Source organism: Orbicella faveolata, unplaced genomic scaffold, assembly GCF_042242905.1.
Source record: "Orbicella faveolata isolate gen_17 unplaced genomic scaffold, um_ofav_v1 contig_47, whole genome shotgun sequence".
In the NCBI taxonomy this organism is placed as follows: domain Eukaryota; kingdom Metazoa; phylum Cnidaria; class Anthozoa; order Scleractinia; family Merulinidae; genus Orbicella; species Orbicella faveolata.
The window spans coordinates 10,196,636-10,223,676 of record NW_028301577.1 but is presented as its reverse complement, the minus strand read 5'-3'; the positions used below and the strand labels follow the sequence as shown (position 1 = coordinate 10,223,676).

The 27,041-nt window shown below is 39.5% G+C and overlaps 2 protein-coding genes across 3 annotated transcripts; one reads left to right on the top strand and one right to left on the bottom strand.

Moving 5' to 3' along the window:
• Positions 1 to 3,448: 3,448 nt before the first annotated feature.
• On the top strand, positions 3,449 to 11,200 carry LOC110068579 (14-3-3 protein beta/alpha-like). The gene is made up of 5 exons (XM_089279174.1): positions 3,449 to 3,642; positions 7,271 to 7,352; positions 8,275 to 8,575; positions 9,109 to 9,449; positions 10,453 to 11,200. Exons 2-5 carry the CDS (start codon positions 7,280 to 7,282, stop codon positions 10,467 to 10,469), a joined length of 732 nt encoding a protein of 243 aa, XP_089135300.1. The 5' UTR covers positions 3,449 to 3,642; positions 7,271 to 7,279; the 3' UTR covers positions 10,470 to 11,200.
• Positions 11,201 to 14,685: 3,485 nt separating this feature from the next.
• Positions 14,686 to 24,095, bottom strand: LOC110048429 (14-3-3 protein epsilon-like). Of its 2 annotated transcripts, none has more exons than XM_089279173.1 (4): positions 23,864 to 24,095; positions 23,231 to 23,528; positions 16,191 to 16,546; positions 14,686 to 15,052 (listed from the first exon to the last, which is right to left on the bottom strand). In XM_089279173.1, the coding sequence occupies exons 1-4, from the start codon at positions 24,078 to 24,080 to the stop codon at positions 14,997 to 14,999; spliced, it is 927 nt and encodes a 308-aa protein (XP_089135299.1). In that variant the 5' UTR covers positions 24,081 to 24,095; the 3' UTR covers positions 14,686 to 14,996. The 2 variants fall into 2 exon arrangements, with proteins under 2 accessions (XP_089135299.1, XP_020609882.2); XM_020754223.2 differs by lacking the exons at positions 14,686 to 15,052; positions 16,191 to 16,546 and adding exons at positions 18,016 to 19,437; positions 19,841 to 20,190.
• Positions 24,096 to 27,041: the final 2,946 nt, after the last annotated feature.

Here is a 27,041-nt window from a genome sequence, read left to right as displayed (position 1 = left end):
TGGAATATCTAGAATTTCCTTTGTTAAAGTTCAATTATTTTCGATACTCCAGTTACTTATTTCCTTAAGTATTTTTCTGCCAAATTTCGTGAAATTCTAATGAGTGGTTCTCGAGAAATAGACGTATTTCCGAGAGTGCAAATTTTCATTCAATCGCAATTTTTGTACTTACTACGCATGCGCTGCATTTAACTGGGTTCTTTCGGTAAAAAAGAAAAAGCTGAGAATTGCTGGGTTCTTTGCATCGTTACCTTTTCTAACATATCTTTCTGATAAAAGACTAAAGCCATCAATACACTGCGTTCAATAATAGAGAAAAATAGCCCAGATACTGAGGGTGTTGAGTAAATAAAATGATCGCTCTATTAACGGCATGTTTGTTTTTTTCAATCCTTGTGCGCGCGCTGAATCGCCATATTGGAATAGCCGACAATTTCCGAAAACTGCTCGACTCGGAAACTCGCTCCTAGTACTCCTCGGTTGTCCTTCTGAGCGGTAGGATTTAGGCACAACCCTAATTCATTCGGTCTGTAATCATACGAGTGATTACAAAATCGGACGACCGCGCAGCGGGAAAGTCCCATTTGTTTATCACGAGCATGATTACAGACCAAATTGGACGACACGAAGTCTTATTACCAATTAATCATAAAAATTACAATTTCCGAGAAAAGAAGAAGAGCCAAGTTATGAAAGAAAGGGAAAATGTGCATTAAAAGACTGACAAAGGAAGCGTAAATTGTTTAATGTCGCTCTGATATTGATAACTTTGAATGTGATTGGTTTATTGAACTGTCCGATAACAAACTGTCCAATAACAAACTGTCCGATAACAACTTGGCAAGTGTATTAGTGGAAAATAGGAGTTTTTGAAACTAATCACAATCGAAAAAAGTGTAATTTTTGAGTTATTTTTTTTGTAAAAAAAAGATACCTCTTAGTCGGCGCGTCGGGTATGTTATGGACGGGTCAATGGATGAGTGAATGAGTGAGTGAGTGAGTGAGTGAGTGAGTGAGTGAGTGAGTGAGTGAGTGAGTGAGTGAGTGAGTGAGTAAGTGAGTGAGAGATGTATGTATGTCACACCAATCAGATTGGATCTACTATAAACAGCCAATCAAATTTCGTTTTGTAAAGGTAAACGGTATGTGAGAAGATTTGATCCCGATACAGTTTAGAATGGCCATATTTATTCTTCTTCTTCGACATTTTCTGTGGGTTAGGCTGAGGATTTTAGTTAAATGAACGAGATGAGCCTTCGGTTCGTGAGTTAGAAGTATGCAAATGCAACGAGATATTTTTATTTTTAGTTACAAAGGTAACTTGATACTTTTGTTTTTCACAAGGAGTAAATTCAATTAGAGGTCACGAATCGTCGCTTTTAGTTCTTAGGACATATTTTAGAGGAGACGAGACTATTTAGATTTGAAACAGTTCTAACGTTTACAATAGTAAGTGCAGGTGACGATTGTTTTGTTCTTGTTGCATGCAAATACGAGATATTTTTATTTTTATTTACAAAGTGTAATTTGACACTCTTGTTTTTCACAAGAGAGTAAATTCAATTAGAGCTGACGAATCGTCACCGCTCTTTCCCACGAGATGTTACCTATCTTTAGTAACAGATGGTAACTTAACACTTTTGTTTTTTTATATGGGAGTAAATTCAATTAGAGCTGACAAGTTATCGGCTATTGTTCCCAGGATATTAAACAAAAAAAAAGCTTTCATTTCTGGACGGTTTTTACGTCTCTGCAGTAGCAGTTTATTTTTATTTGATGGGCATTTTATGACATTCTTTTCAGTCCGATATTTTTAAAGGTAAAAAGTATCAAAACTCTCAAATGTTCTTTGAAGACTGCGTGGCACCAAGTTAATGTGCAATTTAATTAAATCAGACTTTCAGTGTGTCAGAGAGGTTTTTTTTTCTCTTTCTTTCTATTTTCGGTGAAGTAGTGTTGTGTTGTGTAAAAAGGGTAAACTTACGACTCGTATAAAATGCGAAAAGGTCTCTTAACTTGAGTATTTTTGAGCAAAAATTCCTCTTGGGGGTTGGAAGGGCTATGTGATGGGTGAGTGAGGGAGTTATGCATGTGTACGTGTCACACCAATCACAGTGTGGGTTTTATCAAAGAACGAATCAAAGAAGAGAGAAAGATGGTATCTACATTAATCTGGAGACGTGTCAGATTACTGTAGTTTGTTCAAACATTTTATGGCTTACTATTTAGCTATCTTACCATTACCGATGTAACATCATATGTACATCATAAATTCCCAGTTTCATTTTTGCTGTACATCGCAACCAAAAAAAACTTGTCAGATTTACCAAATCATTACTGTAAACAGCTCCATGAATGCTCCTATCTCCGGCACTTCACAAAAAAAATAACTCTTGCACGCCTTGCGTGCCTATGTTTATGGTTAGAGGGTGTAGTGGAATTGTGCACGTCAATTGTGTCCGTTGCTTTTATAGGTCAGCGATGTACTTGATCGGCTCATTTTCTCGTTCAAGCTGTGGACAAAAATAAACTCAACGGCAATCATTTATTCACCAAGACTTGTACCGTTGGTTATAGTCTTGACATAAATTTTGTCAAAGATTTTATTCCTTGGCACCAGGACTACATGCCGTTTAAATTCTGACCGTAATCATAACGATTGGAGTTCACTCACTTTTTTACGATAACTGCAGAAATTCTCGTGCGCTCATTGACTAATTTCCATGGTCAATAAGCGAACAGACACATGAATTAATATGTCATGCGATCCATCAAAGAGCGCAAGCGGACAATTTAGTAATTTTTTATAGTAAAAAACAAATTGACGTTTTTTTTTTTTTTTTGCAAGCGTCTGTCCTGTTATTGACAAAGATTTTCGTCATAACATTGTCAAAGTAATCTGCGAATCCACTCGGCTATCGCCTTGTGGATCCACAGCTACTTTGACAATGTTATGAAGAAATTCATGACCAATAACAGGACAGACGCAAGAAAAAGTGACGTCAATTTGTTAAATCTACTCCGTCCTATAAACATTATTTTAACTATGACCAAATTCACGAATCTGGTTGGCCATCGATAGTGACGCTTTTTAGCCCGAATGCGGAAGTGTAACGCAACGGGAAGCTTAAGTGTGAATGAACTTTGTACTCGTCATTCATGTAAATATGCGTGTACCCGATATTATGAAATAGCTGTCAATCATCGGGTGTTATAGCACCTGAATTGCCAGTCTGTGTAGCAGGATTTCAAAGGGGAGGGAGAGGGGGAATAGTGAAAGCACGATCAGAGGGAGAGGGAAGGGAACTTCGTGCTCCTATTAGATTCCCCCTCTCCCCGAGTCACCTTTGAGCACCTGCCGCACACTGAGGTGTACCACATCTCAAACATGCACGCGGGCGCGGGAGTTTGGGCTCTAGTTTCGGCTCGTTGCCCTAAAATAAAAGGTCACACCACTAAACAAAAAAAGCTCTTCATTACAATCGGCGGGCGCTGGCACGCTATATTTAAGTTACATTATCAATTGTGCTAGTGTTCTCGGACATCTTTGTGGTCTGTACCAAGCGTCTGTGATTTGCTAGACAACTTTGGGTGTGAAGACGAAAGTCTCTGGAGAAGGGAAAAAACATCGTTTGTGAAACGGTGAGTAAACTTCTTCCTTTTACTGCTATTGTCCTTCGTGAAAGTTGTGCGCATAGATGCTGAACAGACTAGTAATTCAGTCTGTTCTGTTCGCCACAATGACACGACCTTCAACAGTTCTTGTACTTTTGCTACGTTAAATTAAATCATAGACTCAGGGGACCTGATAGACCATGATGCCGTAGTGTTTACCGAATCAAGCACTGTATTGCCCAACTATGATGTTTATAGTTAACGACGTTTGAATAATAATCGTGAAGATAATTATAATAGCCGTTTTCCAACCTGATTGCATTGCACTTTTACGCGATCACCATGGCTTGGAGCCATGACCATTTAAGCGACGAGTTAAGGTCAGTTAACTGAATACTGTAGCTGAATGCCAGAGGGTTTCCGTGATTTGTTCAACGCTCACGACTTCATCGGCCTGCAATGTAAATACTGATTATCATTGAGTTGCGTGTGACTGATTGATCACGCGAACAACACAGACAAACAAAACAGCTCCTTCGTCGTGCGAGCTTCGGCGATAACAAATACGCCTCACATATGTAGGAATTCTTTTTGTGAACCCCATGCTATATCTCATTTTTGGTTCGCCGAGCTTCCCCGCAGTATTGCAAAGAAAACTCACTATATTCTGGGCTGCTACATGCAAATACGCCCCGTAAGCACTCAGGCGATGAGAAGGTGACAGACATGGAATTTTATTATCGTGGCTTTCTTGCGTAACTAGAGAAACTGTGTTGTGGCTACATGAACAGCGGTGAATAAGCGGTAAGCACAGCTTCCGATGTAAGAAAGAAACACAAGGAAGATTTTACAACGTTTTAAAATCAGCGTAGTAGATTGTTCGGAGATCAAGGACAAAAGAGACAAAAGGAAAAACTTTAGTATCAGTGTGTAAAGCTCTTACGTCACAGATATGGCGAGTTCGTCGTTCGCAGTGCAGCTCAGTCATCACGATTCTTTTCCATCCTTGTTGCCCTCTTATTTTCTTACACAGCGTTTTCACTCACATGGTCAGGGGCAAATTTATTTTGTTTACATACTGAGAGTTCAATTCCCACAGGATTAGTATGGGACACCAACATTGCCGCCGTTTCGTGGTTGAGGGACACCAATATGGCTGCCGTGACGTCATAGTAGCGTGTTCCTCTACCTTACGAAAATATCATATTCACAGTTGCTTTAATTTGAAGGCTATTTTTATGTATTTTGTACATCGTACATGATACAGTGTACCGTCACAACTCTTTTGAGCGACTTTATTGTCTAGAATTATGGATTTTTTTTTCTACATACAGTCGAGCCTCCGGTTGCGACCACCTCTCCTCGGCGTTTTCCAAAATACCAAAAGTTTCCAAGTCAGTCACTAAATTTGGAGCCTCTTGTAAGCGACCACCTCTCTAAGCGACCGCGACCACTTTCAGAGCTAAGAGTTTGAAATTTTCTTTTGTTTTTAACCTCCCGTAAACGACCACTTGACAGATATAATAGAGCAGAAATTGGATAATATGGTGTTTTAACATTAGACGGACATTTCTCAAAGGGAGGTACCGTATTTTTTCTCGAAACTGACTCGTCATATGAATAAAGTATTTAAAACATGGGTTATGTTTACAATATCCTAATGAGGCAAAATTTTGACCCAATATGGTCTGAGCTCTCGTAAGCGACTACCTCCCGTAGGCAACCACCTAGGGTTGATATTTTGGGTGGTCTCTTACGGGAGGTTCGACTGTATGAATATAAATTTCTGACCCACCTTACAATTTTTTAAAGTGTACGTTAATAAATTGAATATGACAATGATCTTTTAACGTCCAAAGGAGGGCGCTTATATGAAAAGGAGCGCTTTAATATCAGGCACGGGGCATTCATTTGGCTTTCTGAATGTGGTATAATATTTTAAAGAAAAACAAGATACTTCAACTGAAGAGCTGACACAGTAGGGGTTATAAGGGTCATAATATTCAATATTACTTCCAGATGAGAAAAAAAAGACCTCGTAATTTATTCCCCTAAAGTCTCTTCTGTGTCACTGTATTGAATGGGTCTTGAATGCTACTTTCGCTTTGGGGCTGCGCTTATTGCAAAGAAGCACTTTCTGGAATATGGGCGCTTATAAGAAAAACAAAAAAACGCTCAGTGGGGAACGCTTGATAGGAAGGGAGCAATTATTGAGAGCGCTGAATCAAATCATTATGGTATGAATAAATAAATGGTCGTGACGAATTGGAGTAGAAATTACGCAATCGAAAACCGATCGTTCAAAGGTCACGAAACGTTTAATGTCTGGAGCTTCGTTTGTCTCCTTAGCTACATTTATGTTTATTTCAGAACCCAGATTCTGTGAGAAGGTTGAGATTGACAAAGAACAAATGTTTCAGAACACGACAATAATTACAATCATGGACATAAGTGTTGACACATTTGAGCAAAACAAACGCTTTCTAAACGTCCTTCCGTAATTGGAAAAAAAAAAAAGAAAAAAAAAAAGCCAAATAGCCAAACCCCCCTCTCCCCCTTTTCAATGTTGAAATACGCTCCGGGGACACTGTCTCGTGGTTACAACATTGAAAAGGGGAGAGGGGATCGAAATGTGAAAATTGGAGACTGAATAACTCACGCGTTCAGCGAAACAGGTTTTTTTCGGGGGGTGTCTAAACTTTTTTTGTCCATGATTTGTCCAAAGGGGAATGGAGAGGGACGGGGGGGTGAGTGGAGAGAGACTCAAGATCCCGTTTAACGCACGAATTTTACCAAAGTTTTAAGTGTCACGTATAATTTTGTGATTTTAACGATACATTTAGTAATAAATTCACGAATTTCATTTCTCGTTCATTCTCTTACCCATCATGATGCACCATTTTGTCTTCATATCTAATCATGATCGCGCATAAACCGTTCATGCGGCAAAACAAAATTAAATTTTTGTTTTCCAAGGTAACTCTGTTACATAATGCCTTCCTCCAAACCAACATAAATCACCGGGAGGCTTAAGTCTTTATAGTGACGTGGAGGGACACATGTACTATCTGAACAGATTTGGTGTTCTGGGTGACTAACTGAACGTCACGTAGTTCTGAAAAAGGCTGTTCTTATTAAAGGATTAGAATTATCATCAGGGATGGGCCGTTATTTTTTGGAGGGGTCGGGGCATTATGCTCTTCTCCAATTAAGCCAACATAAATCGCCAAGAGTCTTCATAGTGACGTGGAGGCACACATGTTCTATTTGAACAGATTTGGTGTTCTGGGTGACTAACTGAACATCGCAGGTCTCTGAGAAACACAACTGTTTCGCTCGGGATCATTCCATTCAGTGCTAATCAACTATTGTATGTCTGAAAAATGTAGCACTCGGCTGTTCTTATTAAAGGATTAGAATTATCAATTATGGTGGACCATTATTTTTTAAGGAGAGTTGGGCAATTTTCTGTTAGAGTTTTCTGAAAAATCAAATCCAAAATGACCGGTGATTGTTGCGTTTTTGAATACCTCTGGCGTAGTGTGGACGAAAAACATTTGATACGTTTTCAGAGTGAAACCTCCGATTTCGAATTTCTCCGGACGATCCTAACAAACGAATGACAGAGTAACCTTGTTTTTCTTGTTTATTTCAGTGCGGCACGATGAGTGAAACTAAGGACAAAGCTGAACTTTTAATTATAGCAAATCTCGCCGAGCAGGCAGAGCGATACGATGGTAAGTATGGGTTGTGATTTGTTTTCCCCGAGTATTTGCCCACATTCAGTCAGGGAACACGAACTAACTTCGGCAAATCGTCGGATTTTCTGTTACTTATTACGCAATCGGAAAGTAGCGCGAGCTCTCACGAGCCAACTACGAACCCTTTCGTGAAGTCACTGCATAAGTAACCAAAAATCCCGGACGAGCCTTTTGCTTATTTCCCTGCCATTTTTGTCATCAACGAATCACTCTTTCTTTCAAAATATGATAGAAGCTATGTAGAGTATACTTGTAACCACACTCATTCCGGGAACTCGAACGATAATATTTTCGGCAAATAGTCGGAGCAGCGCGAACTATCCCGCGCCGGTTACGAACATTTCGCGCCATTAAGGGAGTCAAATATGTCAGTTTGCAAGAAAACCATGAAAGAATTCCCGGGATTTCTACCCCCGAGGGGATGCTCCCTATACATCGAGGCTCCGCCCGAAAGGGGTACTTTTCTCAGGCTTTAGGTATACAAAAGGGTAGGGATTTTACAAGTTGAGGTAAATAAATGGGTAAGGAAACCTCTCATTTAGGTATTTAAAGGGGCCTTTAATTAAAATGTTTCGAACGGACGTACCTTGTTGCTGTATCTGGTAACGCTTGATGTTCTCCCATTAGAACAGTTCATTAACTTCATTCCAAGGGTTTAGAAAAGGGATGCAGTGTCGTTAAGTAGGAATGCAAAAGGGGTACCTTTTTCAATGAAGGGTATACGACAGGGGTACGGTCGGGTACCTTTCCTGTCTAAATGGTATACAAAACGATAAGGGGTTGGACCTCGGGGCGGAGCCTCCCCGTATAAAACATTGTGGAGTACTCCCCCTGGGGGATTTCTACTCAGCCCTCTCCACTTTTCGCGATCAATTCATTGTCGCTTTATTCTTTCTAGATATGATGGACGCTATGAAGAGAATAGTTGTAATGACTGGTGTTCTGGAGACGGAGGAGCGCAATATGCTTTCCGTAGCCTACAAGAACGTCATCGGGGCCAGAAGGGCCGCGTGGAGAATATTCTCTGGTTTGGAACAGAAACATGACGATAACGCCAAAAACAAGAAACTAGTGAGCGACTACAGAGACAAGATAGAGAAGGAAATAGAAGAGATATCCAATGGGATCTTGCAACTTTTAGATGACCATTTGATCAAACACGCCGAGACGGACGAATCCAAAGTGTTTTTCCACAAAATGTAAGTTTTATCGGACTTCATATTTACCTTAGTCTCGCACCAGTATATACCATGTTGTCTGAACTATCCACTTCACGCTACCTTTTACTCTCGGTTCTTCCCCCTTTCCTAATTCCCCGCCCCCCATTAATGTCGGGTTCCCGTTCCCCTAATTTCCTCTATAACATTTATAGCTAGTGTTATAACCTTACACAAAGCTATTCCATCTCACAGTGCCTCTCTCTATTATCGCTTCTTCGCATGATTTTCCTTGGTTCGCCACGTCTATTAATTGAACGTAATGCTACGAACTACTCTCCATAGGCTACTCTCCCTGAATTTCCCAAAACTTATCAAACGTAAGGAGGAGGGGCATGAATGACTTACAGTCCCATACCACCAGGATGTGGCGGGGGAGGGGATGCAGTGGAGGGGGTGAGGGCAGAGCAACGATACTCCGGATCGCTTTATACTCCGAAAACAAGGATTACCTCCGTCTTCTGAGCTGTTACAGTCATGTTTACACCTTACCCTTCATCTTTCTTGTTTCTCAGGAAGGGCGACTACTACCGCTACTTAACCGAGATACTGCAAGGAGACCGCCGCAAAGAGCCTGCAGATAACGCACTACAAGCCTACCAGGCGGCTGAGGAGGCCGCCTCAAAGTTACAATCAACGCATCCGATACGACTGGGCCTGGCGCTTAACTTCTCTGTGTTCTACTACGAGATCCTCGATTCCCCAGATAAGGCCTGTAAATTGGCGAAGGCAGCCTTTGACGATGCCGTAAATGAGCTGGATCCTAGTGGGAACGAGAGCCAGTATAAGGAGAGCACGTTGATAATGCAGCTTCTTAGAGATAATTTGACGCTCTGGACTGCAGAAATGCAGGAAGGTGAGTAACAAGCAACCATTGTAAGAAAACCGTAAGCACTTCGCCTCTGATAAGATACAAAGAGTTCAACTCTGAATATTGAAAGGAATTGGTACAATTGAACTAGCCCGATAAATTTGAGCCCCGATAACGTTCTAAAAAACTTTATTGCAGCCTGGGTTTAAAAACGCAAAATTTTACTTTGTATGGGCTCAGTAGTACTTTTGCCACCTACAAAGTTTGGAGTTTTTGGAAGTCAACTGCACCTTGAAAATAACATCTAAAGGACCTTCCAAAGAGCTAAACGCATTCAAAAATTAATTGTTTTAGATAATCAAAGCCTTGATACTTCTGGAACAATTGACCACACATTTAATTACGCATCGGGCTGAAATTATTATTTTGTTGGATTATGCAGCCAAAAATGTCATGCTTTATAGGAGGTGGGTCATGTAATTTTCAACCTTCATTCAGGGGTGAGTCACTTAGTTTTGTGTCGTATGGAAGGGGTTGATCATGTGTTGTCTATCCACCGCATTTTAAAATGCTCCCTCGCTAGACTTTTTGACCAGTGCCTAATAACTAAGTTTCGCAGGCTTTTTTTGAAATGCTTGGATCGAGTCAATTCGTATCTAACACCATGCCTAAACGTCGAACGCTAATCAGGCAATGCAGGGGCGTAGCAAGGATTTTTCAAAAGGGGGTCACACTGGGTCAAAGTGAGGGTACTCACCAGATTGCCATGCCGTTTGCGCCACCTGTTGTAGGTTGTTTGCTTAAAAAAAAGGCTTACAAAGGGGGAGTCATGGGCACCCCAGGACCCACCCCCCCCCCCCCCCAGCTACGCCCTTGCAAAGACTAGCAAAAATATATATTCCCTATACCGAGCAGGTCTTGCTCCGGTCCTCGGAGCTAGAGTTGACGAGGTAAAGATTAGATCTCCACCCTCCCCCTGATGTATGCGCCTCTAACCCCTAAGGCTTTCCCACCACTAGCCATACATGAATTTTTTTTCTTTTCTCAGGTGGCGAGGATGACTGAGTCATCAACACCCTTCAAATCAGCAAGGCCTAGTTGTTTGAAAATAACGATAATAATAGTGATGATAAGTAGCGTAAGATAAGAAATTAGGGATTCTAAATAAATCGAGGTTCATGAATGTTCCTCCAAGAAAGTTCCATTGCCTGGGGAGGGGCATCAAGGTCAGAGGAGCTGAATAATGTCGTAAATTAACAACAACAAAATACTCACACCCCCATCCGACCCCCTACACAAAATGTTTTCACCTTTTTTAATCTCATATATAAGCCAAGTTTGTTATCAAACGACCGCGACTCAGCCTCGTTCCCTCGGGGTCATGTTTCGAGGGAAACAAAATGCCTCTCCCTAGGGACATCGGGGTAGACCGCAGCTGACTCCCTAAAATACCAGAGCTAAAAAAGTGGAGCTATCGCCAATTTCATGTCCAAGAAATATTTCTTTCCATCCCATGCCTTTTATCCTGTTGTTCAGTCTCTTCTCTCTCCTTTGCTGCTGTTTATTTGGATCGTTACGCAAATTCTTTTACAGTAAAAGAAAGGTTGCGTGACAAACCAATGTGTGACACCCACCTTGCCCAGGCCTGAGAGAGGTCTGTGTACCATTCTAGAGGTCGAGCGAGTGTCACAGATTCTGGTGAATCATTCAAGATGTATTTTTAGCCTGTGTAAATTACAAAATAATGTCTTTTGAACTGGATGCATTAATTTTCTAATAAAATGTTATAAGTTCAACTCCTTTCAAATGTATGTAATTCACAATCGTGATCATCTGACTTATGAGCCGTTGGGCTGTCTTTCAAGATGTGTCTCTTAGTATTCTGGGGCACGTGCAGCACGTGAGGGTTTCTGGGGTCAAAACCTCGTTGGCCTTTCCACAACAATCGCGTGATTATAAAATCGCCTATCTTTCCGGAAGTTCTCAAAAAATTTCTAAACATCACAAAATTTTCCTTAACATCTCGCAAAACCCTCTACATAACTCGTATTGTTTTAAAAAATAGAACCCTCTTCACAACTCTTTTTGTTTTAAAAATAATCGATTCTGAATCACTTAGGCCAAAATTTTCTTGCAGTAACAGAAGTTGGGGAAGAAGTAGGCTTTTGTACATTATGCTAGCATTTTTTTGAGCATTTTAGTTAGGCAAAAGCATTAAGCATTATTCAAGCATTTTACTGGCATTTTCTTGGAAAATTTGTTGTTTTTTTTTCTACAGAAAATAGAAATAATTTTTTTTTTTATGAGAAAATGAAGACGTAACTCGAAATTGGAAAAATTTCAAACGCCACCCCAATACAGCCGAGTGGAAACTGAGGAGAGGTCAGCGGCAGTGAAATCAAATTAAAGGCGGCCATGTTTGTTTAGTCACCTTTGTGAGAAACCCTATGTATGAGCATTAACCGAACATTTTAGTGACTTTTTTGGGGGTGACCGAGCATTTTAGTGGGAAAAATGGAGCATTAAGGTGGAGCATTTTAGTGGGGAAATAAAAGCATAATGTACAAAAGCCTAGGAAGAAGATTTAAGCGCTTTGATGTTACCAGCATCCACCATTTAGGAAAATTGCTGCTTTAGCGCTTTTAGTGATATGGAATATATCTTTCAAGTGGGAAATCGCAGAACTGGGTTGTTTCTGCCATAGAACTGGAAAACACAGGTCTACGCCAAAATAAGCTATAAATATGGCTAAATATCCCTAAATTGTCTAAATATCTTAATATTCTCTAAATATCTCGGAAACTAAAATATCCCAAGAAATATCCGGATATTTGTGGAAAGGCTTAAAACCTCGCTTTTTTTACAACCACTATGCATCGCTTCTATTGTGCTCTTTTTTACACTTGAGAAATAGAAAACACGTACCGTGTTTTTATTAAACAATTAGATTATGAGCTCGAGATTTCTATCGCGTGATAGTCGACGAGGGCGCAGCAAGAGTCAACTATCGCACACGGAAATCGAGAGCGAATAATCTAATCGTTTCAGTTTAACTCTACAAGTCGTTCAAAACTTTATCTAAATCCACTTTACAGACATTTCGAAAACGCCAAGAAGCGGCCGCCATTTTGTTAGCAAGGGTACACTGCTACGCAACTCACTATCTATCACAGAATAGATAGCGAATAGCGTAGCCAATCAGAGAACGACATTTGTGATAGAACGCTAGTAGATTTATACTAAAACTCAATAGAGACACGGAAAAAAAATGTTTTCTAGATATAATAATAACGAACAACTAAGAGAACGTTTTTTCTTTCTTTGTGTTTTTAACCAATCAGCGCGCTTATTGTCTTTGGGCTATTTTCTAAAGCGCATTGCTACTACCATCTTTTTTACCACAACACTTCGCATGCATTGAACTTAAAAGAATTCACAAAAAAAAAAAACACCACCATAGATAGGGCTTTCTTAATATTATTAATAAAGAACTGGCTGATGACATCTTTGACTGCTAAATAGGCTACAGTCAATTACAGCCCTCAATAAGTTGTCCAAGAGTGCACTATTTTAAAATTTAAAACATACACAAGATCTACCCACAGATTTTCCCCCTTCCAAGTACCAATGTGATTACTCCGAGAATCAAATTCCGGGCCGCCGACGGTTGTTGTCGCTTAACAAAATTACAAATTGTTTTTCCCGTGGTAAGAATGGCGCCTTTTTAGTGAATTTCCCATCTATAGGTGAAACGCTGGATTTCCACTGTCACGTTTTTTATGCCTGTCAATGAGCGTGAATTTGAGAAGCTTTACGTGCATAAAATAAAACGGAGCAAATGTATGGAAGGCTAAAGTCTGCTGAAAAAGTTGAACCGCACTTTTTCCGTAGGCGGCAGCCGTCCATACATGTGCTCAATTTAATTAAAATTCACGCCCTTTGATGCATGAAATAAAATCTGGTTCAACTTTTTCCGCAGACGCTAGCCCCGAAATGACTTGTAACCAGAACTACAGACATGGGGAGTGGTTGGGGGGTGGTTGTAGCAGTCCAGGAAACAGCTCATCTTCATGCCATGGCATAACCTTCCCCCTTCTTCTGCCATTTTGAAGAGCTCATAATTAACAAAAATAACTGAAACAGTATTACTCAAAGTGCCCTGACCTAGATCTTTAGGTCCTGAACCACAAAGGGGAGGGGGAGGGGGATGGCACATTCCTTTTGCCTCCTTATCTGCCCCTGACGACTGATCATATGGATTTGCTTTTCATCTATTAAAAGTTATTAATAATAAATTTAACTCAATTGCGAGGACTCAAAGTTTAGTACTTTCCCAGTTTTGCTTATGACTCAAAGAATATCGTAAAATGACTTTACTTACAAAAATTAATCGCTGATTTTTCACCATTTTTGCAAATTTTCAATACCACAAAAACAGGGCATTGAGTTGCCTGTTCCCAGAGGTCGTTATCCATCATATAAATCAATGTACAGAGGATAACAGAGTTTGTTTTGTCAACTTCCATCCACTTGACAGTGATTCATCCCATTCAGAACATTACCCACCCAGTGGTACTTGAAAAGCTGTTTGTTTGAAAAAGGAACTGTGACATGCGAAACAAAAATAGAGATAATTATTATATGACTGGTGAAATTTCTTCATTGTGATTGGCTGACAGCAGGTCAATTAATCGTTAATTTTTAATTTGGACTCCAGTGCAACTTAACACGTATGCATTGGTAATGTTCTCATTCATATAATAAACAAGTAATTCACTTATTGTGCACGCAATTACGGATTTACTACTCGTGATATTTGAAAATTCTTTCAAATTACTCTCGCCTAAAGGCTCGTGCAAATGGGGGAGAATTTTCAAATATATCAAATGTAGTGGAAATCCTTGATTGCACTCGCATTCATGATTATCTATACCAATACTACTACTAATAAGAACAAGAACAATAATAATTATAATAACAGCAATAATTTATTATATGGCTTGCGTTTGTGGCCAATATAATAAGCACTCTGATTGGCCAACTGTAGTGCATTATTCTCCCATAATGCCCACAGGCCTATTATGGGCTCGCAAAACCAAAACAGAAAGCCATATAGTAAGCAACTCATTAATTAATAACTTATAACCTTGGCCTTGCTGTATTGACCCTGCTATCGCTCGGTCAGTATGGCAAGTTCTTGGTTTGAGATTTTCCCATAAAGACCTCACTCTCAGTTAATAAGAAGTTAATATTTTGCTGTTTCTTGTTGTGTACAAACAGGTTTTTAGTCCAGCATATAACATTTTCTTTATTAACACTTTTACATAATTAATCAAAGACTGACACAGATGCATTCCATATGATTGTATTATGTCAGAGACAAAGTCAACTGGAGGGCCTTATATTAATCACTAATAAAATCAAACCATATGACAATATAATATGGAGCACAAATTATTAAAAAATACTACATAGCAGTATTGGCCAACGGCAAGGTAAAGGTACGAGATACAACATAATTTGTTCCAATCAACATAGTCTTTGCAATATTTAGCATAGTATACCTTTCTAATGTAACACAGTGACAAATTGCTAAGCATCGTCCTGCTCAACATCTTGAATCTCTAAATTACCCTGTGCGGTTTCATCTGAAAAAATAAAAAAAACTAACATTTAGTCAAAGAACTTATTACCATTAGCAACAAGATCTCCATTCAGGCCTTTTTCTAAGTGCAAAATATCCTTGCTGACATACATTCTAAGCTGCAAGGTTATGGGAGAGAGACAAATGACTTATCAGAGTGATTCTGAGTTTTCTTCAAATAATGGGAAGACTTTGCATGACAAGTTTGTGAGGAGAGGTATATTTAAGCAATAGACCACAAGCTTTTATGGTTTATCGCCTGATAAACCATGCAGGATGTTGGAAGAACATGAGAAGAATTCATAAATCATGAGCCGTAGGTGAGTGATTTACGAATTCTTCGAGTGTTCTTCCAACATCCCAAGTGGTTTATCATGCCTCCAAACCATAAAAACTTGTGGTCTACTACTTTTATACAATAATTCAGAAGACACACAAAATTTCCATGAGTTTACTGGCACCATAAACCATAGCTGATTGACCAATCAGAGCACACACATTCATTTGATTATTATATAAAAAAGAAAAAACACACAATCTTAGCAAATGGACGCCGCTTTGTAGCAAGTATAAATATGTTGCAAGCAATAAAAGCATGCCATTTTCAGAGCCCTCAAGCATCAAGTGAATGAAAGCAATCTTACACTACCTTCACTTTAAAGTAGAAAAGTCCCACCAAAGAGCCAGAGTGCCACTCAAAATCAAGGAACACACATCTTCAAGACTTTGATTTTTCTAATTATTTTTTAGAGAGGGGGCATGCTTCCATCCACCCCCCCCCCCCTCTCCAACCATCCCCTCCCCATAAGGCAAGAAACAGCAGTCACTGATTTACACTTTTTTTGGAAAGATTAACTCGAGAGTTCTTAACTTCATAATTCTACAATGTCATCTTCTTCCTATGTAAATGAAGAATGCAGAGACAATGCTAAAAAAAATAGAGCACTTTAGAGCTGATAAAAATTCAGTTTTGGGGGGTGGTGGGAGGGGTATGCCTGCACAACACTTTACAGTCTTATGACTGATACAACATACCTAGTGTCTGATGAAAGTCTGGCTACAGCCTTGGTAACTCAGGGGGCGATTGTCTCAGGTTAACAAGACCATAAATATGGGGCCTTAGAACAAAGTGAATAACTGACCTTCGCCCTCTCCATCTCCTTGCATGTCTGAAGTCCAGAGAGTCAAGTTGTCTCTCAAGAGTTGCATGATCAGGGTGCTGTCCTTGTATTGGCCTTCTTCCATATTTCCAAGTTGGGTGATAGCATCATCAAAGGCCGACTTGGCCAACCGACAGGCTCGTTCTGGAGCATTAAGGATCTCGTAATAGAACACAGAAAAGTTGAGAGCCAAACCAAGTCGGATAGCATTGGTTGGTGCTAGTTCTTTCGTAGCTACATCCGAGGCTTCTTTGTATGCCTGCAATGATTCCTCTGCGGCCTTTTTTCTCTCATTTTCTGTGCTAAATTCAGCCTCGTATCTGAGATAATCACCTTTCCTACAAAATTAAAACAAAAATTATGAGCTGTTGTATGTACACAGCACCAGTAGAGGTGGGTGCTTTCCAAAACAATTGTTGGTGGCTTATTCCATTTGAAACCAATACATATTTCCCATCCGGAATATAAAATCTGTACCCTATTTCTCATAGCTCAAAGCAGCCATTAGCTAATTCTTTCTCGTTAGAGCCACTAAGCTTATATCCAGTATAGTGGATGCAAACCCTGTTACAAATCAAAGGGTTAAAACAATTCACAATAGCCTAGCCTGCAAGCAGGCTCACCTTTAAGTTACAAGCTTGGGCAGCAAAGAAAGAAGTGATCTGGTGGGTGGAGTCTGGTGAAAAGGCACCAAGAAAGTGAGCCTGTCCTGATCTCTGAAATTTTCTTTTTTTGCTAAGCAAAGTGAAATACCATTGGTCGAAAAGTGGGAAATGAAAAATTTGCAGAGATCAGAGCAAGCTCACTTTCTCGTCTTGCAGCTTTGCCGCTCAATTCTAAACTCATGGCTCGTGCTTCAACATGAGCCGGCTCGAAGGCTAACAATAGCTTGAAAACCATACCCCATGAGGCAGGATACTTCCATCCCATCTTCCCAAGGTACACCTCAATTATCATGTTCATCTTTCTACATTCCTATGGTGTTGTTGAAGGGGATCTGTACAACTTGTCCTTGTTGGGTTAAGGATGTGTCATAGTAAATGGTTTGAACCCAGGAGTATCAGTAGTTTGTACAGTGTAGTCATCCGAGGGTAGCTTTGAAAACAACATTACTGTTGTTGGTGACCGATGTTTCGACAACCTGAGTGGAAGTCATCTTCAGAGTCAAGGGAGTCACTTAACTCTGAAGATAACTTCCACTCAGGTTGTTGAAACGTCAATCACCAACAACAGTTCTTTTTAGAAATACCCTCACCCAGACAATCACACTATACAAACTACTACAGGATGTATGCTAATGGCGCTATCAACCAGGCCTCAAAACTCCGTCAAGTTGAAGTGTACAACAAAATTCACAACTTTGTTTTGAAGTTCATATTTCTGGTATCTTGGCAATGAAATTGTCAAGTTTGTGACCAACTTGAGACATACAAACACAGTTTGGAAATCCTCTGTAATCCTGACCAAGAAAATGCTGCCAAAATGTTGCATTGAGTGCAAGAAACATGCTCTAATGCACAACAAAGGCATTTGCACCTTTGATATGAAGCTTACTAGGTTACTAAGGTGTTTTCCTTCATCCACTGTAAGGCCAAGGCTAATCAACAAGATATTTAGCAATTCAAAAACAGCAGGTAAAATAGGCCAATTTTGTCTATTTTGTGCCTCTAAGTCAATTTAATTTCTTTAGTTTTAGTAAGCCTCGGGAGCCCGTTAGAATTTCAATAAATTATATTGAAAACTGGTCTATTGTCATGGCTTGTACTTTGGAGGCTAACTATAACAAGTCTACAAAGCAATGCAACTGTTGTAAATCAACACAAACTGCTTATTTGTTTTATTGCTAAAAAAAAGTGAATACATACATACATAATAGTACATACAATCAGAAAATTCCCTGTGTACCAGGAGAAGTAACAAAAATTGAATTGATGCTTTCAGACCTAAAAATATAATCATTGTAGTTCAAGATTGCATGCTAGAAATTGAGATACATTAATAATTATTTTACATGAAATTTTGGCTTCCTGACAAAGATTTTTCAGAGAAAGGGTCTTGCACTTTGATACAGCTACTGCTATGTTGTCATGTTTACATGTACATTTAGTTACCATTGGTTGCATCAAGTGTGCACAAATGATTAAAAAAAACAACTTCTTGTAACATGATTGTTCCTTGACCTTCAAACTTTGATTGAATGACAGATCAGGGCTGTCATTAAGTTTTGAGTCACCTGTAACCTTGCTCTACACACCAGTAGCAAACTTAGTACTCTGTGGGTGAATTCTATCAACAGGCTATTTCGCCCGTAACATCAAGGGAAAATCAAGCATACTCAGCCGTAACAGGTGTTACAGGTTACAGCCCTTAATGACAGCCCTGCAGATAATCTTTACGTGGGCAAGAGTTGCAAATAACGCAACAGTACACTGATAGTGTGTCATTAATAATTAGTTAATGTTTTATCACACATTTCAGGTGGGACAAAGCCAAGACAGTTTGACAAGACAAAATTAGTGCTCAACATCAATGTTGGGGGCAAAAACAACTTCGTTCAGCAAAAGTTACAATATGAAGACATGAAAAATTACTGAGAAGTTTAGATTTGTGTAACAAAATAAACAATTTCTCTCAATGTGTCTTCAAGTGTAAGCAGGTCAAAAATTTCTTCTCTTCCTGCTTGAAAGTGCTATAAATAATCAGAAACTTGACTTCACTCAAATTTTGTCCATCAAAAGACTGACTCCCAGTTGCTTAATGCTACGGAAAGCAGAAAAAGCTCTGGCTGTATGGACCACTTGGGCCGACATGGACATCACCTTTACCATTACAACACAGAACTAAAATTCACCTCAACCCAGTTCAATCTGTCATTATCTGTCATTCAATCAAACGAAGTCTTGACGTCTTCATCTTGAAGTCTGAAGACCACTATTACAACATTAACTTTCATGCTCATGTAGAAAATGTCATTTCATTATGCTTTCACACTTAGATGCAACTGATAGACGAGCGTCATAAACCAAGCACTTTAAGAAACAGGACCCTGACAGTGGAAATATCTGCAAGGATGCTCATAAAGTTAACCATTATCTGCGCACAGAGCACAAACTTTCTTTGTTCAATCTATAGCAAAAGAATAATCAGTAGCTGTTTACGTTTATACAGTTTTTTAAATTCTCTCTTTAAGATCCTTAAGAGTCCTTGTCTTCTCCATCTGGGTCTACATCTGCAAAGTGGTAATAAAAAAACAACACTAAATTTTAATCAAAAGGGCCATCAATGAAGTTTCTAAATTTTTCTACACAAGTTTCTGAACTTAAATGCCATCTCAATATAAATCTTTTTAGACATGTGTTTCACCTGTGAATTCATCTACCATCATTATTACTTCTCTGAATTTTTTTGGGGGGGCTATATTTCAACTTACTATCAAATCCAGCCAATCACAAAGTCAGTTTTAATTACTAAAATGAAAACAGATGTTGTCCATTCCTCTGCTGCTTACAATAGTTCTTAAGCGAATCATAACTTTATCACCTCTCGGGCTGAAAGCTTGATTAAGACAACTCGCATTGTCCAATTAAGAGTTAATAACCAACGAAACAGAACAGACATGAATGTACATGTACCTTCTGACTCAGAAGTCCACAACGTCAAGTTGTCCCTGAGCAGCTGCATAATTAAGGTGCTATCCTTGAAATCTGAATTGTCAGAATTTTCTAGCTCCAACATAGCATCATCAAAGGCAGTCTTAGCCAACTTACAGGCTTTGTCTGATTGTTCCATGATCTCATAGTAGAAAACAGAAAAGTTAAGAGCCAGGCCCAGTCTTATGGGATGTGTTGGTGGCAAACTTGTGGCTTCATCTTGAGCCGCTTCATAAGCTGTCTTAGAATTTTTAGCTTCTTCCGATTCAGCACCTTTACTCTTTTTATCTTCAGGAAGATACTCAGCCTGATAGCGCCAGTAGTCCCCCTTCCTTCAAATAAGAAGTTACAGAAGGAAGGTTAGGAGACAACAGGGATTTTCCATACATTTTCAGTGTTTTCTTAAAGCAGTGCTAAGAACCAGCTTGTATAAGAATGAATTAGATTTACAAAACAGTTGTACCTTTTTTCCCACCAATGATAGACATATATTTTCAAAGTCATCTGCAAAAATGCTGTGATGAATCAAAAACATTTCCCCCTGTGTGGAATTCAGGGGACCCCCCTTAGCTGACATTGATTTACTGATTGTTAGTCACATGATGAAATTTAACTCAAATCATGTCTTGTTGTGTATGTTTTCATTGCATTTATGGATTGAACTCTGGAATTCTAGTTTAAACTTGGTCTGATTCACTTTCGCCAGTCTAAGTCAGAAAACGGAATAAATTCATTACACTCCCTGTTTGGTTAACTATGTAATTTGAAACACTGCCATATGGCCCAGTTGAGATAATCCAACAAAAAAATAACATGCATGATGACCTTAGTAGGGCTTTAATGGGTTGGCAGTAGCCAACCATTATGCACATAATTGCTAAAAAGATATTTTCAAAATTTCCCAGCTTTTCCACAACATCACTTGGTGTCAAGATGCTGACCTATTCGAGTCATTTAGAATTTGACTAACAGACCAGCTACTGGAACCAGTAAAACGATTAATTCTTCAGTGGTACTCTTGACATAAAATGGCTTGAATAATCATCCAGTCGAGCTATTGAGTGTTTGTTTTAAATCGCTTCATGTCGTGTTCGATGGCACAATCCCGCAAAACAAACCATACAGTTAACAGTAAACTGACAACAAAGCAGAGTGTTCACAGTCAACTGGTTTGTAGGTCCAGTAAGCGCTACAGACGTCACAGTTTGAATGCACAAGTTTAATCATGCCGGGCGTAGGCACAAGAGAAACAAATGGTGATCATGGGTGTGTGTGATTCAAAAAACTGTGGTGACTCAAACTCTAGAATCTGTACTTCAGGGCTAACAAAAGTGAAGCAACTAAGGAAAACCCGGTAGAAACCAGCAGATTGAACTTTCAGTGCTAAGAAGCACTGGAGGAAATGAAAAAACAAAACTACGCATAATGAAGAATGCTTAAGTACTACAGAGTGGGTTGCATAATTCCCAGGGGGTCACGGAAAAATGTGACACCCAAAAGCAAAGAAAGTCCTAGTCGTTACATGGTTTATTCTGACAAGTGGTAGTAAGAATCCCTTGATAGCATTGCATTAATCTTGTCCATGTGCAACAACAGAGAGAAAAACAATTTCCTGTCTATCCTTCCTACTGAGTCATTAAGCTGATATTAAACTTTGAGAACAAATTAAGTAGCTATTGCACCACACGTTGGAAAACGGCAATCTTTTAAAGCAAGATATTGCACAGCTTGCCATGTTGTGAACTTGACCGTTATCCAAAAGAGATAATTATCCATTCAGCCCTTGCCTTCCCACTCAAAAGTTGTTTACGACTCTGATCATTGACACATAAGTAAATACAATTTCTAATTATCTTATTAACCATACTGCAAGACTGCCACCCTTCAGTCTTGCCAGCACAGAAAACATGCAGCAAAGTCTGTAGAGACAGCAATCGGATGCAATGTGAGGTAGATTGGGCTCACCATTGCTTAATAACAGAAGGCCTACCTTAGATATCAATTAAGCTGAAAACAATTCCTTTTAAAGACCAAAATGATGATGACAACAGTCAAGATGTTATGTAAAAACAAACCAAGAAGCTGAGAAAAGATAATTTACTCCCGGCTAAAAGGGCTATCACAACACAATACCCAAGATCAATGCACATTAATTTGTATGAATAGAAACCATACAAGAGCAGTACACAGGTGATCACAAGAATACAGGGCATAATAAGCTAACTAATATCACCCAACAACTTAATCTGTCTTGACTTTTGCTCAATGCTTTAACAATATCCATTGACTATTTGAGCTTCAACTTGAGTGAGCCTGAGAAAATAATGGATCAACCTTGTATGTACCAGGCTTTTGCCAAGAACTTAGCATCTGCTTTTTGAAAACTGATGGAAATCCCTGTTTACTGACACCAGAGGAGAAAACTGCTGTTTCCTGGCCACAGGAAACCGTCAAATGTACAAGATCAAATTTGCCATTTAACAATTTGTGCTTCAGTTGAGATTCAGCCATACAACCAGTGAGCAAGGAACAAGGATCAGTGTACAAAATAGCGACTAAGGTACCGTTGTACACAAGGTGCACAGTTCTCAACTGAAAGGTAGATGACAGGCAGATGAGTGAAAATAAGCGTCCTACTGTGGCTTTGCCCCAGTGAGCAGCTTTCGTTTCGATGTGCTACTGCCATCCACTGCGAAACGTCTGTTTCTACACCAAGTCAAAATAAAAATGAAAATACTGCTACCCAAATCTGGGAAGCTGTAATGACCAGGACTGCATTATTTTGTACATGTAAAAGTATGTTTGTGATCATCATCAGCAAAAATGAAACCAACTCAGAGTGGATTGGAGTTGCTGGAGAAGTATAGCATAAGCATCGATCTGCAGGTCAAAAGGCCACTCATTCAATCATAATGTACTAAACTATATCTTTTGAAATTATAATATTATAAACGAGTCACATGTGAGTTGCATCGTCACGCCATCAAAGCTGTCAAGTCGTAACAATACAGATTAAATTTTGAGCAGTCCACCAAGACAACAAAAGTCTGTACTTGCAGGCTAATAAAAAGCTTACAGCTTCGAAGGCTAAATTTTTAACTACGGGCATGGAAGTCAAACAGCTGAAAAGAAAGACAAAAAATTCGAAGTGTCGTATGTTGATCGATTAAGAGTTTATACCGAAATACTCTATATAATCTATAGAGATTCATTATTCCAGTGAACTTGGATTCGGATACCTAGCTTGGTAAACTTCATGAATTTCAAACGTCTTGCTAATCAAATTCAAACCTGGATACACTCAGCGCACAGGCGTGTACCTAACCTAATAATGTACACGCTTACATTTATAAATAAATCAAAGCGACTTACATTTTATGGTAAAACACCTTCGATTCAGCATCTTTTGCGTTCTTGATCAAATGCTCATCCAATAATTTTAAAATATCCTGGCAGATATCTTTTAATTCTCGTTCCACTTTTTCTCTATACGATTTTATATCGGCGGTCTTCGATGGGTCGTGCTGGTTTTTCTCCAGACTCGAAAGAACACGCCAAGAAGCTCTTCTCGCTCCAATGACATTCTTGTAGGCTACTGAGAGCAAATTGCGCTCTTCTATCTCAAGATGGCCTTTTTCGTTAGCAATTTTCTTCATATATTCTACCATTTCTGCAAAAAGAGGTAAACAACTTCCTTAAAAAAAACCCTCAAACAAAAATGTGTACCGACAGGTAAACACTTCAAACCGATCCGAACCTCAGGAAGCTATCGCTTGTCAAACTTCGACTAGATATGGCATATTGCCTCCAATACAAAATCCCCTCCTTAATTGTCCATCGTAAGCTTTGCTCAGCAGTTAACAAAAACGAAAGTTTAAACAGACGATAATATAGATAGGAATACATCAGTTGAGTAGCATACAGCAAAATTCCATCGATTTAGCTTAACCTGTCTTACAACTCTCTACGAAAAAAACAAAAGGCGAACAAGAAAAGCCTACAAACCATCATAACGCTCCGCCTGCTCTGCCAGTTTGGCCATATAGACACATTGGTCATGGTCAGCCATTTCGATGGGCAAAACTAAGGAGGATATCAAACGGATGAACCTGTTAAAACTCCCGAAGCGAAGAATGCAAGATGGACGCGGGGCGCGGTAAACGGACGGGCATACTGTCACGTGATACATGATGACGTATGGTGTCGTCGAGGCAACCAACATAGTACTTACAGTAACGAGCCGAAGACGAGGATTTTCATGCTGTGCAATTGAGCAGTGTGTCCAGGTTTTTCTTTTGTTTTTCCCTCACTCTCAACGAGTCTTACGCAGATATTTCGCTTTTGAATAACGGCGGCGGTTTGGAAGGGAATCAGCAACGGGGAGTGAGGGTGAGAGTAAATAAGGGAAAGAAAAGAATGAAAGGTTTCCTAAGCTTTCATACCTTTGTTTTCCTGATGTCAGTAGCTGTCCAGGAGTCAGTCTTACGCGCGAACAGAGGAAACCGCTCCCCACATCAAACTCGATTGCAGTGGCACATCTCACGGACTTACTTGCAATAGTAATTGGACCGAGTGGAGTACAATTCAGGGACTAATCGCGCGAGTAAATTCAAAATCGGGTCGATTTGAAATCACAAACACGATTACTCCCTAAATTGTACGACACTAGGTCCAGTTACTAATCAATCGTATCTGTAACAAATTTCGGAATTAAAAAGTCTTTTGAGAACCTCTTTTGAGCGAAAAAGTATGTAGCGCGTTTCATAAGTTTTGAGAACTGTAGACTGCGCACGATTTTCGCGTCATTAGCGCGCGCGCATAAGCGCGTGCGCGTACAAGACGTAAGAGATTTCCCTCAAACTAAGCTCGATAGCGAAATAAATGCTCCTGTTCTCTCAAACGAGCACGGTGACCCCCATTTTTTATTTCATAATTTAAATGAGAACAATATCCTCGATAACTGAGAAAAACATTAGCAGAAATCTATGGCCACTTTTTTGGCAAATGAAATAAATACTACAGAGAGAGACAACGGGCCCAACAGCGCATGTCCAAATTATGTTTCCTTAAAAGATAAAAAAATGCAGGGTATTTGAAGACATTTTTTCTGAGACGAAGATGAATAAACAATCAAAGAAAGTCAAACTCTGTGTGATATAACACGCTGCATTGAAAAATAATCGAGCTTATTTGTTGCGCACGGAGATTACCAAAAGTCACCTAAATAACCGTATTTGTCAGCATTGTGACGTGAAAACAAGCGCAGTGACCCCCTCTTTTTACTACGTTTTAAATATCTCCTTGTCCAGTAACAACAAAAGTACCAAGTTTCATCGGAAATCTACGGCGGGTTTTTTTTACTAGTGATTGGTTCTCTGCGCGCCTATTTGTCACGTAATCGGCGCACGATTACGTGCATCGCGGGCGTGTGCGCCCAACAAACGACAACGACGACGTCGCACAACATCGCGGCCGTACTTCAGCTAATACCAAGTCTTGGTTTCCAGCGTACGTCTTTGATATTTGACGTCCATATTATGATCAATTGACACCTGTCAAAACAACGTATCCGCTGACCAGTATCACATGACCATATAGCGGGCTCAGGGTTATAGCTCATAAAGGTCATGTGTTTTTTAAGTTGGCCGCTGACCAAGTACTTGTTTTCGATTGGATCGCGGGCTCATGTCAGGTTGTAATCAGAGGCTGGGCCGGGTTGTTCGGAAATTGGGTTAACGCTAACCCAGGATTAAAAGTTAACCGAAGTATAAATTTATCCTCTACACAAGTGTTTTTCACTGCTTTAGGGTCTTGGTGTAGTTTGAGATTATCCAAAATCAAAACAGAGGGCCAAAAATAATAAACGTAAAACCTCACCGCAAAGTTACAAAACTCAAATCAAAGTTCTCGCTTATCCTGGGTTAGCTTAATCGGGTTTTGAACAAAGCGGCCCAGGAGCTCCGCTTTTAGGCTTGGCTAAATCTATATATTATGGGAATGATTGATTTTGATCATTTTCTTAAATCCAAAACTAACGAGCCACCAAAGTTTTTATCCTTAGGCATAAGAGGAAGTAAATTTATATCTGTTTACAACTTTTCAGATCAGTAACTTGCTTCCTCTGGAAACCAGCGCATTTTGAATTTCAGAGTTATCGCGGTGAGTGACATAAAGCTACGAACGCGTTTGTCGAAAAATACATACTTATCTCGTGATTTTTAGCCTATTCAGAAGTTAAAGTATTAGGAAAAGGGCTTATGTAAATCTTTGTTTGTTCAGTACAGATAATCAGTGGCCTAGATAAACAAACTAAGTTCCAGATGTTTACACTATTTTCGGGCCGCCATGTTGGTGTCCCATGGAGGTACACCAACATGGCGGCTCCATACTGGGCTCTGTAAATTTGTACAAAATATTTCGACGAATATCTGAAGTTTAGGAAAACGCACAGACTCAAGACTTGGAGAAGTGTCTTCTTTACCAATCTCCTATAACATCACAATTGTCTAACTTTATCCACTGAATGGTTTCCGAATTATTTTTAATTCTGTGACAGTGCAAGCCCAGAATTCAAACGTTTTTTACTATTTAATATGTTTCTGCTACAGATCATAGTCTTGGTTCTTGATGAGTTTCTGACCGTTTTACGACGATTCCACGAGGTTTAGTTTTGACCCTATTTCTATATCATCAGTGGTATTGAAGCAAAAACTGACTGAAAAATCACTTTGAAACGGCCTAAGCGACGCAAAGGAAGGCGTTTTCAATGTATTGAATTTTCCGTATTTTTACCTGCTGAATATGTTCGTTACATCACATGGAGCACACAATCTTGCTGAGTAGGAAGAGAGTAAATAAAGGAATGAAAAGAATGAATAGTTTACCTTTGTCTCCTGTTGTCATCTCTTACGCGACCTTACATGAAAAACCGCTACCTGCAAATCCTGCGTAAACTCGTACCTAGGCCTTTTCGCGCTCTGCGAATTTTTTTTTTGGTTTGCATATAACATTGACGTCAGTGTTATATGCAAACCAAAAAAAAAAACATTCGTAGAGCGCGAAAAGGCCTAGGTACGAGTTTACGCAGGACTTGTAGGTTGCGGTTTTCCCTGTAAGGTCGCGTATGAAATGACAACAGGAAACAAAGGTGAACTATTCAATCACTCTTTTCATTCCTTTATTT

Coding starts and splice junctions, on each gene's coding strand:
- LOC110048429 (XM_089279173.1), bottom strand. CDS start 24,080: ATGTTGGTTGCCTCGACGACACCATACGTCATCATGTATCACGTGACA. Junction 23,529..23,863: donor GCAGGCGGAGCGTTATGATG/GTTTGTAGGCTT, acceptor CTCTTTTTGCAG/AAATGGTAGAATATATGAAG. Junction 16,547..23,230: donor AAGGTGTTTTACCATAAAAT/GTAAGTCGCTTT, acceptor TTAATTTTGTAG/GAAAGGTGATTATCTCAGAT.
- LOC110068579 (XM_089279174.1), top strand. CDS start 7,280: ATGAGTGAAACTAAGGACAAAGCTGAACTTTTAATTATAGCAAATCTC. Junction 7,353..8,274: donor GCAGGCAGAGCGATACGATG/GTAAGTATGGGT, acceptor TATTCTTTCTAG/ATATGATGGACGCTATGAAG. Junction 8,576..9,108: donor AAAGTGTTTTTCCACAAAAT/GTAAGTTTTATC, acceptor CTTGTTTCTCAG/GAAGGGCGACTACTACCGCT.